Genomic DNA, 18,130 nt, shown 5'->3' on the forward strand with positions numbered 1-18,130 from the left:
AAATCAAAACTCAATTTCTGCAACCTTCACAGAAATCATATTTTTTACACCAACTTCCAACAATCATATCTTTTTTTACAAAATTTCAATTTTTACAAAATCTATACCGTTTTAAAGCTCTTTGAATTATCTTTAATTTAATATAAAATTTAATCAATTTCAAAAATCGTAGCTCAAGATATGATCTGTCAAAGTTAGCCTAAAATTTATTTTTACCAAAAATATTAAAAACTCAAATTTGCCAAAACTCTCAATTCAAATCACCTATTCCATATCCAAAACAGTTCTAATGCAGCTAATTTATATACATACACCTTCTCATCAATTCACAACTTAGCAACCTATATTATCATCCATTTCATACACCAAATTCCACTTATAAAACTTCAAAGCTCAATAATTTAACATCATAAACCATCATTTTACCTTCCTCACATTTATCAACATCCACAAGCCTCATAATTCATTATCAATCCTCATAATCTTCATTATCCATCCGACATCATAAATCAACATCATCATTCATTAAAATAATCACAATCATCATACATCAACAATCATCAACAACCAATTCAATCCTATCCTAAGGTCTACTAGCCTAAGTGTCCAATATTATACATTACCTAGAGAAAACCGAAACCATACCTTGTCCGATTCTCAATTTGTGCTATACACCAAAAATTTGTGCCCAACAAGCTTTCAACCACAACCAAGCTACCAACTCAAATCCAAAGGCTCTCAAAATCACAATAATCAAGCTATACACAATTAATTCATAAAATCAATACTTAAGGTTCCATATATACATAAAACCACAAGTGATTTGGGATTTCTTACCTTGCCTAATGTGGATTGGGACAAAATTCACTAATTATCCGGTGTTAGATTGTACCTAAATAATCAAAATCACAAGAACCACTCATTCATCATAGCCAAAATTCAAATATGTTATAGAAGGAAGAACTGGACAGAGATTTTCGAGAAGCTTACCACAATACTTAGCTAGAAGTGACGGGCTCGGCAAGAGCTTCGCGTAGCTGCTGACAACACGCGAATCAGAGCACCATAGCTCGATTTATGACCAAAAGAGTGAGGAAGTGAATAGTATTTGTGGAGCCCTAGCTCACTTCTCTCTCAATTCATGTTGCTTTAGCCTTCAAGTGCTGAAAGTGAGTGAATTTGTCACTTAAGTGACCTTTTATATGTGGGGCTTGGGTCCAATTTAGGCCCGGTCCAACCCGTTAGTATTTTTGACCCGTTTGGCCCAACTTTGGGCCAAACCTTTAAAATTAGCGCCTGATTTTCAACTTTAATTTATTTCTTAATTTTTTCTACTGTTTTTATCATTCTCGCAAAGTACCGGATATACTTAAGTCGGTACTGCCGGTTAATTTACCAGTACGTATTTTTACGTAATTTTTCAAAGAAAATTACATTTTCCAACTCAAAAAAATCTATTGAGTTCAAATATCATATTTAAAATTTATAATTAACATTTTAAATTTTTGGATCCCATTTTGGGCAATTAATTTAATTTAATTAAGCGGTTAATTAGTCGCAATTCTTACATTCTCCCCACTAAATAAGAAATTTTGCCCTCAAAATTTGGTTTACTCATCATCACCATTAAATGTTCCCTCAAGTTAAACCTACCTCTCACTATTCTTCTTTTCATCCCTTCGTGTCAGCTCAAATTCCTTTCTATATCCTTTATTCTTATTTATAACGCCCTATTTTAACCGAATTCAAGCCTATGTTGTACTCATCCTTCTTACTTTTAGCTTCCCTCAATTCAACTTCAATACTACATCAGCATTTCAACTCAATATGTTCCAAATCCATCTCTCAAATAAATCATTTTCCATTTTAATCTAAACCCAAGGTCACCAAGATCAATTATCGCAATCCATATCCTTCAAACTCTACAATTGCACTCACTTATCACCCAAATCTAATTTATTTACCTATCTTCATCTCCATAACCTATCCCAAATCATTCTAATCTTACAGCCACAATCAAACTTAGTCTATGGGTAATCATTATTTACATTAACCCACCAAACTCTTCCAGTATTCAAGCCTAAATTATTTTCAGTCACCATTCTACTACTTCTATTCACAACTATCATGTACTATTGCATTCCACAAGCTTCTGCTGCGCCACTCTGATTTTTCTGCCACTAATTAATTAATCAATCCCATTATTCAATCAAGTCATACATCATTATCAGATTACAAAATCTAGGCTTGCTTTTAAACTTCCTCAACTCAACCTAAATAGGGTTTACGCTCATCTTAAGACTAAGTAATAACTTAGGGCCTTATAGCATCTCTATGCCTAACTCAAGGTCTCATTAAATCTCCAATCTCAATACTTGTATTACCTAGGACCTCAACAACAACTAGAGTGTCCATTCCGGTTATTCATCTTTACTTTAAGTGCAACACTACAACTTGACATACTAAACAATTAATGAATTTTCACTTGTCATAACTAAAATCAAATACCACTTAATGTCAAACCCAATCAAAATTAGAGCCTAATTTCATACCCACTTATTTTTCTCCTTTTCTACATACCTCTACACTTAAATAATTCACTAAGTACCAAATGTTATATCGGGATGCACCCCAAGATTTTCAACAAAGCGTCATCGTAGATCCCAACTGGTTTATGGGGTTCCAGCAATACAAACATTAGCTCTGTAGTTAATTTTTCTTTCAACTTTTTCCCCACAATTGACATCCGTACCAACGAGGCACCCATGTGTGTTAACTTAGTCACAGGTAACTCTATTTGCCAAAATCAAAACTTCACAACTCCTTGTAAGGTTGCACGCTCACCGGTTTCATCTTTCGTGTTCATAATTCGTGTCCTAAGAAACTAATATATCAATGGTTGCGTCTAAGGATTGCATGCAATGTCGAAATGAGCTCAAGTTATCTGAAGGGATACCAAGCTCAAAGGAGAACAAATAATTTGAATGGTATCCGTGAGAAATTGAAAGGATACATTGTTTTATGATCAGACAAGGTTGTAGAAAATAAGAAAATGCACCAGAAAGAGAATTAGAGTGCATCTCAAAAAGGAATTCCAAATTAAGAATCTTTGAAAGAAATAATAAGGCACATTGAATCAAAATATGTCTCTATTGATGGTTTATCTCAATAGAAATCTTCCTCACACTTGATTAGGTCAAAACAAATTTAGGCTCAAGCCAAGGAGTACGAGTTTCGTGCAAAGACATATGCAAGCAAGGGTTTGGTTTAGGGAACGTTCAATTTAATTATCAAGAAGAATCGTGGAATAAGGTACTTCAACGCGGATTACAAAAGGAAGACAGATCGAGTCACAAGCATTTATTGGTAATCCCTCTCGTATTAGGTCTCCCACTGCCATCCTTCTTCACCCTTATCTGATGGTAACTGATTCTTAAATCAATTTTTCGAAAACACTCCAACTCCTTGCAACTGATCCATTAAGTCATCTATCCTTGGCAACGATACTTGTTCTTCACCGTCACTTTGTTCAACCGTCGGTAATCCACGTAGAGTCGCATTCACCTCCAAGAGTATATAACCTTCAGCTACAACTGTCCTTCCTTCCACGAAGTGTTCTGATACTTAATATCGTCAACCTAACTCAAGTCGTTAATCATCTTTCATAATTCTACCGTGTCAATGCTCCCTCACGCTTTCCGCTGTATTACTCTAATTAGTTATCACTAAAAACCCGAATTGCTTGGTTGCATCCACCAGACTTATCTTCTCACATTAGTTCCTCGAACGCTAAGTTTGGCCAGCCCTAAGGGCAACGTTCTAGAAAATAAAATTAAGCTAAACTCTGGTCCTAATCTTGACGTTCACTCTGATATTCCTAGTTCTAAATCCTCGTCCCCGTCACAAGCTACTAAGGAGAGTCGGATTATAACATCCTCCAATGTAATTAAAATTTGGTTATCATTCGTTACCTCAAATTGGAGATCTTTAACCCCATCATTAAGACTGATCCGCACCTTGGTCCTTCCTATAAGGACAACGTACAGAGATATGTCCTGATAATCCGCAGCGATAACATCCACTGAACCCAGCCATACACGACGTTTTCGGATGGTATCTTCCACATCTCGGGCACCTTAACTCCTCTTGTTGAGCCCACACTTGCTTATCTCCTCCTCTCGCCTAGTGATATTTGTCATGGTTAATCTCTCCAACATGTCCTCGACCTTGGGATCGCTGAGGGGCATGTCTTCCCTTCTTGAAGTTCTGGCCTCTTGATGGAACGTACTTCCCACGAACTCTGCTACTACTACCGCCATAATCACCTCTCACCAAAATCGTCTTCTTGGAATAATCTTCAATAATTCTTGCCTTGTTCACCAGTTCAGAGAATCTCTGAATCCCTAATGGAACCACAATAGTCATAATAGTTTTCCTCATACCTCCTTGGTATCTTTCACACTTCCAACCCTCATAGGACTCAGGAGCTCCTTGACATACCCTTGAGAACCTACAGAGCTCCTCGAACTTACTCGTATATTTGGCCATAGACATTGAACCTTTTTTCAGCTGTATAAGCCCTAACTCTCTGGCCTCCCTCACTGACTCAAGAAAATACTTCTTGTAGAAAGCAGTCCGAAACAGCTCCAATGGAATATCCATATTCTGTAGTTGCAAAAATCGACACTCTCCTTGCCACCAATGCTGAGCTTCTCCCACTAATTGGTAAGTCGCATATTCCACGAACTGATTGTTTGAGACATGTTGAGTTTGTAGTGCACACTCCACAGCAATAAACCATTTGTCTGCTTCACCAGGATTTGTTGTTCCCTTGAAAATTGGGGGATTAACTTCTAGAAAAGAGGTTAGTGACATCGGAACACCATCCAAATTGGTCCCGGTCCCTTCTCCATTCCCAGTACCAGCTGATCGTCATATCCTTTCCCCATTTTGAATCATGGAAGTAGTGTTCGCTTGCATAGAGTTAGCCAACTTAGTCATCACCGTCATAAGTTCAGCATGATTGTCCGTCGACGAGTTACCCTCATTCTCTTTTCGAGTACCTGTCTGACCTTGTCTACGAGTCGCTATTCAGGGTCCTGTCCACACCAAACAATCGATATCAAGGTGATCGGTCTCAATATCAAAAGCCTAGTACTTCAATTATCCCAAAAAGACACTCACAAATAAGCATGCTACATATATATCAAGCAGATAACCTAAATAGCATGAAAGAAAAATGACCCAGAGTATGCAATGAAGCACAATCGGTCCATCCCTCAGGCTCACGAGGATAAACCGCTCTGATACCACTAAATGTAACACCCTAATTATCCTAAGCCTTACCTCGCGTCGTAAAACAAAGGTTAATCAAAAGTTACAATAAGTCTAAAGCTTATACGCATTTATATATAAAAAGAAATAATAATTCTAGAAGCCGGATAAAGGAGTAAACTCAAAAACAGAGTTTCAAAGCGCAAAACGTTCACATGAAGCTACACTACTCGAGGCACAACATATACATACAGCTATATCAAGACATATATATATATATATATATATATATATATATATATATATATATATATAGAGAGAGAGAGAGAGAGAGAGAGAGAGATATATCAAAGTATAATAGTCATAAGAGTCTAGCCGCGGCTCGCAGAGTTTAAGCCGGCTAGTTATATAGAGACATACAGAGTTTAGAAAATAAAACAGCTTATACAAACTTCCTCTCAAAGTAAGCCTCTAAGATAAATATAAATACAAAAGGTGAGAGAACTAAACAAAATAATCAAAAGACTTCAAAACATAGTGAAGATCCTCCGCTCTGTCACCATCAAGCAACTCACCGAGGTGGGTTGCGACCTGCATATGAAAAATAACAACAGAGTATGGAATGAGAACCAGAGGTTTTCAGTATGGTAACAGTACCCAGTGATATAAGATATAAGACTTTGGGACGCCAGAGGCAATCCTAGAACTTCATATCCGTCACAAGATTCAAGCTTAAACCATAAGTAAGCTTTAAAACATACTTTAAAACCATAAAGAAAAAGGGGGTAATCTAACTTAGTGGATTTCTAATCTAACAATTTCCAGATGTCCCACAGCCTTCGCCAGCCTAACCTCCATGCGATTCTATCGCCACCGCCTTCCGAACCTCCTCAATCCCAGCAGAAAACACAAATAATACAATGCTAGTAAAGCACAAGTATAAGCATGTATATCAAGTAATTCAAATAGGAAATTAGGCATGTTATACAATTAGGCAAGCAATTCAAGTCGGCAAAGCAAGCAAACAGATAAAAGATGCACATGATGAATGTCTGTCCTATCTGGCTGTGATATCACATCGTCGGTTCAACTGCCAACCCGACACACCTCCATGGAGATGTCGCCCTTCGGTCTCATAATGGGAACCCCTGAGATATTGTGTCCGGATCACGGTCCAGGATGTCAGTGCCTGCATACTATAGTGATTCCGAAGGGATGTGAGTGGGATACTCTTGCCACGGACCTCACATCTCAACGTAAGCGGGACTAACCACCGTCCTTATGCTGCCGCCGCGACCTCGACAGGCGGGATTAACCGCCGTCCCCGCCAGGGGCATAGTGTCTCAATAATCTTAGTTTAAAAACATTACATCAGTGGTTTTCAAAATCATTTCATTCAATACTCAGTAATTCACCACTTCCACAATTTTCTGTCAGTAATCATCAATACAATACCCCGCCTTCTCACTCAACCAAATTCGTCCTCAGTACTCCAGAAACCTAAGTCTCCATTTTCTAAAATTTTGCAAGAAAATACCTAATTGATTTCACCTCGAGCCCTCTCTATGTTTTGACACCTAAAAACAAGCTAAAGAGTCTTATATAAGCGTCACAGAAGTTTACAAGCTTACCGGGATAGTAAAACAGTTAAAAACAATATTTTTATTGAAAAACAGGGCAGTGTATGTATGCACAGGGTTATGCATACACACTCCCCAAAGAGTTTTCTAAAAGTGTGCGTACGCACAATAAGTAAAAGTTTCCATTCTGCGTACACGCACAGATACGTGCGAACGCCCTCGACAGAATGCACCTCCTAGCGTGTGCATGTGCACGAGGTTGTGCGTACGCACAACTTACAAATTTCACAGTGTGTGTGCGCACACCAGAGTGTGCGATTGCCCTCAACAGAATGCATGTCCCTGTGTGTGCATGCGGACCAGTATATGCGTACGCACATTTTCAAAAAATTCACAAGTTATGCGTGCACACAAAGGTGTGCGTACGCATAAGTCATGACATTGTCCCTGCTCCGAGTACGCACACAACAGTGTGCGTGCGCACACAAATCAAAATTCATAATTTTCTACAACCTTCACACTAATCATATTTTTGACACCAACTTCCAACGATCATATATTTTTTTATAAAATTTCAATTTTCATAAAAGTCGATACTGTTTTAAAGTTCTTTGAATTATCTTTAATTTGATATAAAATTTTAATCAATTTCAAAAATCGTAGCTCAAGATATAATCCGTCAAAGTTAGCCTACAATCTATTTTTTACCAAAAATACTAAAAACTCAAATTTGCCAAAACTCTCAATTCAAATCACCTATTCTATATCCAAAACAGTTCTAATGCACCTAATCTATATACATACACCTTCTCATCAATTCACAACTTAGCAATCTATAGTATCATCCATTTCATACACCAAATTCCACTTATAAAACTTCAAATCTCAATAATTTAATATCATAAACCATCATTTTACCTTTCTCACATTTATCAACATCCACAACACCAAATTCCACTTATAAAACTTCAAATCTAAATAATTTAATATCATAAACCATTATTTTACCTTTCTCACATTTATCAACATCCACAAGCCTCATAATTCATTATCAATCCTCATAATCTTCATTATCCACCCCACATCATAAATCAACATCATCATCCATTAAAATCATCACAATCATCATACATCAACAATTATCAACAACCAATTCAATCCTATCCTAAGGACTACTAGCCTAAGTGTCTAGAAATATTATATATTATATAGAGAAAACCGAAATCATACATTGGCTGATTCCCAATACGTGCTATACATAAAAAATGTGTGCCTAACAAGCTTTTAACCACAACCAAGCCACCAACTCAAATTCAAAGACTTCCAAAATCACAATAATCAAGCTATACACAATTAATTCATAAAATCAATACTTAGGGTTCCATATATACATAAAACTACAAGTGATTCGAGATTTTTTACCTTGCGCAATGTGGATTGGGACAAAACCCACTAATTACCCAGTGTTAGATTGTACCTAAATAATCAAAATCACAAGAACCACTCATTCACCATAGCCAAAATTCAAATTTGTTATAGAAGGAAGAATTGGTCATGGATTTTTGAAAAGCTTACCACAATACCTAGCTAGAAGTGACGGGCTCGGAAAAAATTTTGCGTAGCCGCCAACGGCACGCGAATCAGAACACCGTAACTCGAGTTATAACCAAAAGAGTGAGGAAGTGAATAGTGTTTGTGGAACCCTAGCTCACTTCTCTCTTAATTCACGTTGCTTCAGCCTTCAAGTGCCGAAAGTGAGTGAATTTATCACTTAAGTGACCTTTTATATATGAGGCTTGGGCCCAATTTGGGTCCAGTCTAATCCGTTAGTATTTTTGGCCCGTTTGGTCCAACTTTAGGCGAAACCTTTAAAATTAGCGCCCGGTTTTCAACTTTAATTTATTTGTAACTTTTTCTATTGTTTTTATCATTCTCGCACAGTACTGGATAGACTTAAGTTGGTACTGCCGGTTAATTTACCAGTACGTATTTTTACACAATTTTTCGAAGAAAATTACATTTTTCAACTCAGAAAAATCTACTGAGTAAAAATAATATATTTAAATTTTCCAATTAACATTTTAAATTTTTGGATCCTATTTTAGACAATTAATTTAATTTAATTAAGTGGTTAATTAGTCGCGGTTTTTACACATAGCCTTTCGGTTGCTTCATATAATTTTTTCATTAAAATATTTATTTAAAAAGCCGTTTTAACATCCATTTCATGTATGTGAAACTTGTAAATGGATGCTAATGCTATTAGAGTCCTAATAAAAATCATTCTTGTCACAGGTACATAGATATTAAAATAGCCTAAACCTTCTTTTTGTCTAAACTCCTTGACCACTAACCTTGCTTTAAAGGTTTGTAGTGAACCATCAGTATTATACTTTCTTCTAAATACTCACTTACATTTTATAGGCTTTAAGCCTAAAGGTAAATCAAACTAAGAGCCAAATATTATTTGATAACATCGAGTCCATTTTATTATTTGTTGTTTCTTTCTAAAAGACAGAATTCCTAGAAGACATTACCTCTTTGAATATTTGAGGATCACCCTCTTTGTTCATCACAATAGAAATCTATTTTGTTATAGAATTTTTAGTTCTTTTTACCAAAAAAGTGATAGCCTGAGAAGAAATAAAATATGGACTGAAGTTCTTTTTTTTTCTCATTTGCAAACTCTTCCTTATTTCGATCAATTTTTTTGTTACTTAGACGTTTATTATTTTTATTGTTTATTTCTTGCGAAACATTAGTATCATTTCAGCGATATTCTGAATTAGAAATTGAATTATTCATAAATTTATTTTTAATAAATTCTACCTCTCTTGATTCAACAACTACATTAGACACTAAATCTAATATTCTATATGTTTTAGAATTTTGAGCATATCCTATAAATGTGTCTTTTTATAGATATTAGCCTAATTTGATTTTTTTTATTAGGAACTCGATAAAAAGACTAAACACCCCCACACTTTTAGATAATTCAGATTAGGTTTCCTTTATTTCTATATTTCATAAGGAAAAACCTTTTTATATCTTGACGATATCTTATTATGGATATGATATGCTGTTAATAATGGTTCACCCCACAAATTGTAAGATAATTTTGTATTTAGTAACATTGAATTAACTATATTCACTAAGGTACGATTTTTTTTTTTTGCCAAACTATTTTGTTGCAAAATATACAGAGTAGAAGATTTATGCACAATACCATATAATTCATAAAAGTTGTCAAATTCATTAAAAAAATATTCTCCACATCGATTACTATAAAGAACTTTTATTTTCCTATCATACATATTTTTTACTTCTATTTTATATTTTTTAAACATTTCAAAGCTTCATCTTTATTTCTAAACAAATACACATAAGTAAATTTAGAACAATCATCAATAAAAGTTATAAGATATATTTTTTCTCCTCTAGTAATATTATCATTTAATTCACAATATCACTATGAACCAATTTTAATAAATATGTATTTCTTTCAACTTTAGAAAAAAATTTCTTAATAATTTTGGATTGTATGTAAATATCATATTTTTTATTAAAATCCTTGTTACTAAGATCAATATAGTTATTTTTATGCATATATTTAATTTATTTGTACGTTAAGTGTGATAATATATTATGCCATAAATTACAAGAATTAACAACATACAAAGAAATATTTACTTTATTATCAATACTAAATTTAAACATGCCTTCAGTACAATATTCTTTTTTCTATGAATACATCATTCTTAAGCAAGATCACTTTATCGAATTCTATTACAACTTTAAATTATTTCTTACACAAGAGACTAATAGAAACTAATTTTTTCTCAAATCCAGAATACGAAGTACATTTATTAAGCTTTTTTTTTCATGTGTAAAATTTAATTTCACACATTACTAGAAAACTATTTTATTACAGATAGATTTATAAACAGGTTTGGTCTTCATTACAGATAAATTTTTTGTTATAGACGGAATTACCGACGGATTTTGTCCATCGACAAAAGTCTCGCAAAAAATTATTTACCGATAAAATTTTTTCGTCGCTAATTTACTGATAGATTTTTCTCTATTACCGACAGATTTTTCTTCGGTGATTGTCCCCTCTATCTCACTAAAAATGTCAAATTTTTTGACAGATTTTTTATAGATAACTAGCATCAAACTTTTCAACAAATTTTTTGTCGGTAATTAGAGCTTGGAAAAGCATTCACAACTCTGAATACAGATGGATTTTCTGTAAATCCATTAGTAAGATAAAATAAAAAATTTTTTTAGATTTTTTCAATACAAAATAAACCTATTTCATACAAAATAAATATAAATATAATCAAGACAAATTTTTATCCAATTTTTATCTAATCTGTATTCGAACATTCATAATAATTTAAAAAATAAACAAGTTCATCGTATTATCAAGGTAGAAGAAAAGTACTATAAACAAGTAAGTCAATTCAAAACATAAACAAAGTGTATTGATATATCAACTATAATTCTCAGTGTCATCTTCATCTTAAATTTCTCATCATCATCATAGTTCTCATCTGAATAGATGGAGGGTGCCGACAGCAGTGGCGATGATAGTGGAACAGCACTATAACTATTTTACACTTTAACCTTCTTGTAATAGCTAACATATGCCTCATTCAAATTAGTCAAACTGCATAAATGATGTGAAATAAGTAAATTACATAAAGGACCAATCAAATTTCAATCAACATAAAGATCTACAAGGCAAAATTGAGATGGTACATATAATTAAATACTAAACTAGAACACGAGTAAGAGGTATTAATAGTCTAAGACAAAATGCAAGTAGAACGCCAGATTTAAAAACATCACAGGTCATCAAACTAAAAAAATTCACATAAACTTGTGGAGCTTTAAAAAGAAAAAGAAGCTTTAAAAAAATGTAAAAACCAATCAAACTAACTAAGTAACTAACTTGAAGTGTAAATTTCAGAGTTTACTCATAAAACTCATAAGAGCTTACGAGTTGACTTGAGAGTATAATGATTGATGACCTCGAAAAATATTAGCACTTTATGGAATAGAGATATAAAAGACTAATTTAACGGACGTCTTTAAAAATTGGGAACAATGTTGATGATTAATTTTAATTAGAGACTAAAATATTCGCTTAGAAATTTTTTAAAAATTAATTTGAATAAATATTCTAAATTATATATCTTAGAAAATGAAGGAGGATACTTAATATATAACGAAAGGAATGTCAAACATTAGCATAACTTATTTAGATTTTTTATATGTACAGGATATTTAGAAATCCTAATAAGTAATCTTTTTGTTTAATTGCTAATAATTAATTTATAAAATTTAATTTTAATGTATTAATAGTATAAATTATTTTATATATTTATTTAAAAATTTAGTTTTGATATATTGATAATATAAATTTTTTTACATAATATCTATTTAAATTTATCTATGTTTAGATCATTTTTTAAGTAATGAATTTTATGATTCAATGTATATATAAAATTATTTTATATAATACATAGAAATTAAATTCTTCATTTAGTTATATATATTTTTATAGATGACTATTGACACACAATGATACATTATTAGGTGTATATGTAAAATTGTTTCATTAAAAAACAAAATGTAAATTTACTGTTGCTAAAACATAAAAATTAAACTATTGATATATTCACTAAAACTAAGAATTTAATGTATATACTAATTATTAAGTATATTTTTTACATAAATATTATTATATCAACAACAAAACATTAATTTTTATATTTATTACTTAATGGTTGCAACTCTTTTCTTAAGCGTTAGTTCCATTATCAATAAAAAAACCCACCCTAAAATTTAAAAAAGCTGAAAATTAAAATGATTTAAAATTGAATTTAGGGTAAAAAACGTAAACAAGCTAAAGGGAGATCAATTTGACACAAATAAGTCAAAGTAAAATCTGATTCATCAATCAACCAAAGCACATTTCTATGTAGTTCGAACTAATATGGTTCGAACTCACTTTCCAAGTAATTCGAACCAAATAGGTTTGAATTACACACATACCACATTGCCACATATTTCGAACCAAATTGGTTCGAACTCTAACTTCATAATTCGAACCAAATAGGTTCGAATTACACTCCTCAAGTAATTCGAACCAGCTTGGTTCGAATTAGTGAGGATCAGAGTTCTATATATATGGTGTGAACGTGAGTTGCTATCATTAGAGGGGGGTAACATGGCTAGTGAAGAGAGTTTCGCAGTGTTGGTTCACCACAGAGGATCCATTAAGAGGAAAACTCGTTCCGGTGTGAAGCTCACTGATAAGGATCCTCTCTGTATTATCGTCAGGCCTACGACGACGTATGAAGACCTTGTTAGCTCTGTACTGCAGAAACTAGGTCTGAAAGGTGTGAAACGGGTTAAGAAGTTTTTTTATCGATTTCCAATCACGATGCTCCAGGAAACCGTAAAGTACGATTGTTTCACGATCGGGAGTGATGAGGACTTGCAGGTCATGTTTCATTGTCGCCGACAGTTTCCAGATGTGAGGACACCAGAACTGTTGGCAAAGTTGGTTGACACGGTGTCCAGCTCGGGGGGTTCGAACCGGAATACCACCACTTTAGCCACGGTAGCCGGTTCTAGCTCCATACCTACCGTTGCATCTTCCTCCGTCCTTGCGTACGAGCCACCCGTCCAACCTGTCGCCTCCCCTTCGTTCGCTGTTGATCTCAACGGTAGTGTAGGCGACGAGGTCGGCGAAGGGAAATATCTGCGGACCTCTTTACAGTGTGCTGCACCGGCTGGGGTTGGAGATGGATTCTTGGATGATCCAGAGGACGATGATGTCGAGCCGGATATGATTGCTGATGACAGTGGCAATGATGTTGGAGCAAGTGAGCCTGCTGGGGCGGGCGGCGGTTCTAGCTCTGGCACGCAGCAGTACCCTCCACATTTTTTCTCTTTGGACTTGGATGCCATGATGCAGGAGGGGGTTCCTGGGCAGCCGGCTGGATTTGGCGCTAGAGATGCTGAAGGGTCTGCAGGTCTGACAGAGTTTCAGGTTGGTCAGCAATTTCCGGATAAAGAAGTGGCCCTGTTAAGTGTCAAGACTTACAGCATCCGATGAGGGGTAAAGTACAAGGTCGTGGAGTCTGACTATCGCCGGTATGTGGGCAAGTGTTCTGAGTTCGGCAATGGGTGCACATGGTTGATTCGGCTTAGTCTCCGACAGCGCAAGGGGATTTGGGAGGTCAAATGTTACAACGGACCGCATACTTGTCTCGCCACCTCCATTTCCAGCGACCACAGGAGTTTGGATTACCATGTGATATCGGCATTCATTATGCCAATGGTTAGGGCTGATGCATCCATCTGCATCAAGGTGCTCCTAAATGCCACCGCCGCACACTTTGGGTTTAGGCCGACTTACAGGAGGGTCTGGTTGGCGAAGCAGAAGGCTGTTGCCCTCATCTTTGGTGACTGGGATGAGTCATACAACGAGCTCCCAAGGTGGGTGTTAGGAGTCCAGTTGACGATGCCTGGTACTGTTGCAGTGCTAAGGACGAGCCCTGTTTGTGTCGGTGGACAGTTGGACGAGTCTCGAGCTTATTTTCACAGACTATTCTGGACGTTTCCACCATGTATCGAGGCATTCCGTCATTGCAAGCCCCTAGTTAGTATTGACGGCACCCATCTGTATGGCAAGTATGGGGGAACGTTGCTTGTCGCGATTGCACAGGACGGGAACTCCAACATACTCCCTGTTGCATTCACATTAGTCGAGGGTGAGAATGCTGAGTCGTGGTCCTTCTTTCTCTCCTACCTGCGTGAGCATGTGACACCGCAGCCGGGTCTGCTGGTTATCTTGGACAGGCATAACGGCATCAAGGCCGCGCTTGAGGCTCCTGACGGAGGCTGGTTACCTCCGTCTGCATACCGGGCATTCTGCATTCGACATGTTGCGGCAAATTTCGCCCTCACCTTCAAGGGCAAAGACGCAAGGAGGCTACTTGTGAATGCGGCGTACGCTAAGACCGAGGTCGAGTTCCATTACTGGTTTGATATTCTTAGGTCCGAAGACCCGGCGATGTGTGACTGGGCGAACCGGATTGAGTATTCGTTGTGGACACAACATTGTGATGAGGGACGTAGATTCGGACACATGACGACGAATATATATGAGTGTGTGAACTCGATCCTCAAGGGTGTCCGAAACCTTCCTGTGTGCTCGCTAGTGAAGGCAACATACGGAAGGTTGGCCGAATTATTTGTTCGCAAAGGGAGAGAGGCTCAGGCGCAGATGGGAACCGGACAACAATTTAGTCAGCACTTGGTGAAGTGTATAGAGGCCAACTTGAAGATGGCTAGGTGCTTCACGGTTACTGTGTACGACAGGGATAACTCCGAGTTCACCGTCGCAGAGACAACTCCGACTGGTTCTTTCTCACTGGGTAGCTACAGAGTCTCGCTTGCATCTCACACATGTGACTGCGGATACTTCCAGGCACTTCATTTCCCGTGTCCCCATGCACTGGCATGCTGTGCCTACTCACGGCTTACATGGGAGCCTTACGTCCACCAGGTGTATCGTCTTAGTTCGGTCTTCAGTGTGTATCAGATGAGTTTCACACCTCCCATTCCAGAGGGTTTCTGGCCACCATATGACGGGCCGACTGTCATCCCTGACCCCAATAAGAGGCGTGCGAGAGAGGGTCATCCCAGGTCCACTCGGATACGGACCAATATTGACGAGACAGATCCGAACCGGCCAAAGAGATGTGGGCTTTGTCGGCAGCCCGGCCACACACGTCGGAGTTGCCCACAGCTCGGAAGAGCAGAGCACACACGGGGACATGATTAGGTGTATTGGTGGCTTTTGTACTTTTGTTATTTCAATTTCGCGTTTAGATTCCACTATTATCGGTTTTCTTACTTGTAGTTGGTGACTGATAGAATTTGTTAACGTTAGTGCGATGTACTTTGAATGGGATTTTAGTTAATGAATATGTTCTGTCTCCGCAGTTTTAAACGAAATGTATGTCTAATGCACACCGGAATAAATAACTGTACGAGTTTTATTAAGACATGATGCAGAAACTATGTTCGTAACTTAAATTGCTGTGTGGAACGAATTCTGAGTAATTCGAACCATGTTAGTTCGAATTACTTGGTGACTATTTCTTCAGTGTAATTCGAACCTATTTGGTTCGAATTATGAAGTTAGAGTTCGAACCAATTTGGTTCGAATTATGTGGCAATGTGGTATGTGTGTAATTCGAACCTATTTGGTTCGAATTACTTGGAAAGTGAGTTCGAACCATATTGATTCGAATTACATAGAAATGTGCTTTGGTTGATTGATGAATCAGATTTTGCTTTAGCTTATTTGTGTCAAATTGTTCTCCTTTTGGCTTGTTTACATTTTTTACCCTTGAATTTAAATAGATTTGATTAGGTTAATTATTTAAAATTTTAAATATAATGAAATTAAACCGAAACTGAACCTCGCGTACACGCTAGACAAAGAAACACAATGGATAAGAGATCCGAAATTTCTAGATCAAACGAAGACAAAAATATTATTGTTTTCTCTTTTCTTTTAACTCCAAAAAATATATATGTGTTGTAAAATAATTAAATAAATAAGGAAGAAGTAACAAATATAATTAGATAACTCAAGTAGTAATATTCACTGGAATTACTATATCAATATAGTAGATATAATTAATATATTTAATAATATTAAAGTATATAATAGAATAGTACGAAAGATAAAGAATATTATATGTTATATATATATATATATATAAAGATAGAAAGAAGTATTAAAAGTAAAAAGAGAGAGAATTGCATTTGCTTTTATTTTATTATTGCTGTGTATTACATACAGGGGCTTAAGGCTCTATTTATAGTATTCATGAGATAGCTTTTCCAAATTCTCATTAAATATTCACTTCTTTGAAAAAACTGAACCGCCCATCATAAATGGGCATCCACGTAACTAAGCTTATCACAACACTCCCCCTTGGATGACCATTTAGGATTATTGCCTCGTTAAAACCTTACTAAAGAAAAACTCAATGGGAAAAAATTTTAGTGAAGGAAAAATAGTACAATATCCTTCGTGATGGAGATTGCCTCATTAAAAACCTTGTCAAGAAAAACTCAATGGGAAAAAAAATTTGACCAAAGGAAAAAGAGTATAGTCTCCCCCTCTTGCCGACATCATTTAATGTATCGAAATCGGCGCATCCCAATCTCATGTACCAATCTTTCAAAGAAAGATTTTGGGAGTGACTTTGTGAATAAATCTGCCAGATTATCACTTGAGCTGATCTGTTGAATATCAATTGTCCCTTGATTTTGAAGATCATGAGTAAAGAAGAATTTGGGAGAAATATGCTTTGTTCTATCACCTTTAATATATCCACCCTTAAGTTGAGCAATGCATGCTGTATTATCTTCAAACAGGACAGTTGGAGCTATCTTATGATCAATCAGTCCACATGATGATAGAATATATTGAATCAGACTCCTCAGCCAAAAACACTCGCGACTAGCTTCATGAATCGCTAGTATTTCAGCATGATTAAAGGATGTTGCAGCAATCGTCTATTTTGTGGACCTCCAAGATATAGCTGTACCATCATATGTGAACAGGTATCCTTTTTGAGATCTCCCTTTATGTGGATCAGACAAGTATCCGGCATCTGCATAGCCAACTAGGTTTGACTTGGATCCATAGGGATAAAATAATCCCATATCAACCGTTCCATGAAAATATCGAAAGATTTGTTTGACTCCACTCCAATGTCTTTTGGTTGGAGATGAACTATATCTTGCTAGTAAATTCACCGCGAATGATATGTCAGGTCACGTATTATTAGCAAGATACATTAGCGCTCCAATTGCACTAAGATATGGTACTTCAGGATCAAGGATATCTTCATTATCTTCTTTAGGACGAAATTGATCCTTTTTCACATCCAAAGATCTTTCGATCATTGGAGTACTTAATGGATGTGACTTATCCATATAAAATCTCTTCAAGATCTTTTCTGTGTATGTTGTTTGATGAATAAAGATCCCATTTTGTATATGCTCAATCTGCAGGCCGAGACAAAATTTAGTCCTTCCAAGATCTTTCATCTCAAACTCTTCTTTTAGAGTTTTTATAATTGTTGGAATCTCTTCAGGAGTTCCAATGATATTTAAATCATCAACGTACACAGCAATTATAATGAATCCATATGCAGTTTTCTTTATGAAAA

At 35.9% G+C, this 18,130-nt stretch overlaps 3 protein-coding genes across 3 annotated transcripts; 2 read left to right on the forward strand and 1 right to left on the reverse strand.

The window, feature by feature from the left end:
* Positions 1–4,182: 4,182 nt before the first annotated feature.
* LOC107607934 (uncharacterized) lies at positions 4,183–4,875 on the reverse strand. The gene has a single exon (XM_016309827.1). It carries the CDS (start codon positions 4,873–4,875, stop codon positions 4,183–4,185), a length of 693 nt encoding a protein of 230 aa, XP_016165313.1.
* Positions 4,876–13,092: 8,217 nt separating this feature from the next.
* Positions 13,093–13,986, forward strand: LOC148554354 (uncharacterized). Its single transcript, XM_088495125.1, has 2 exons — positions 13,093–13,118; positions 13,206–13,986. The coding sequence occupies exons 1-2, from the start codon at positions 13,093–13,095 to the stop codon at positions 13,984–13,986; spliced, it is 807 nt and encodes a 268-aa protein (XP_088351251.1).
* A 408-nt stretch (positions 13,987–14,394) lies between these two features.
* On the forward strand, positions 14,395–15,720 carry LOC107607935 (uncharacterized). The gene is made up of 2 exons (XM_088495126.1): positions 14,395–14,532; positions 14,599–15,720. The coding sequence occupies exons 1-2, from the start codon at positions 14,395–14,397 to the stop codon at positions 15,718–15,720; spliced, it is 1,260 nt and encodes a 419-aa protein (XP_088351252.1).
* The last annotated feature ends 2,410 nt before the right edge of the window (positions 15,721–18,130 follow it).

This window comes from Arachis ipaensis, chromosome B7, assembly GCF_059453495.1.
Source record: "Arachis ipaensis isolate K30076 ecotype BB chromosome B7, ASM5945349v1, whole genome shotgun sequence".
NCBI classification, from domain to species: domain Eukaryota; kingdom Viridiplantae; phylum Streptophyta; class Magnoliopsida; order Fabales; family Fabaceae; genus Arachis; species Arachis ipaensis.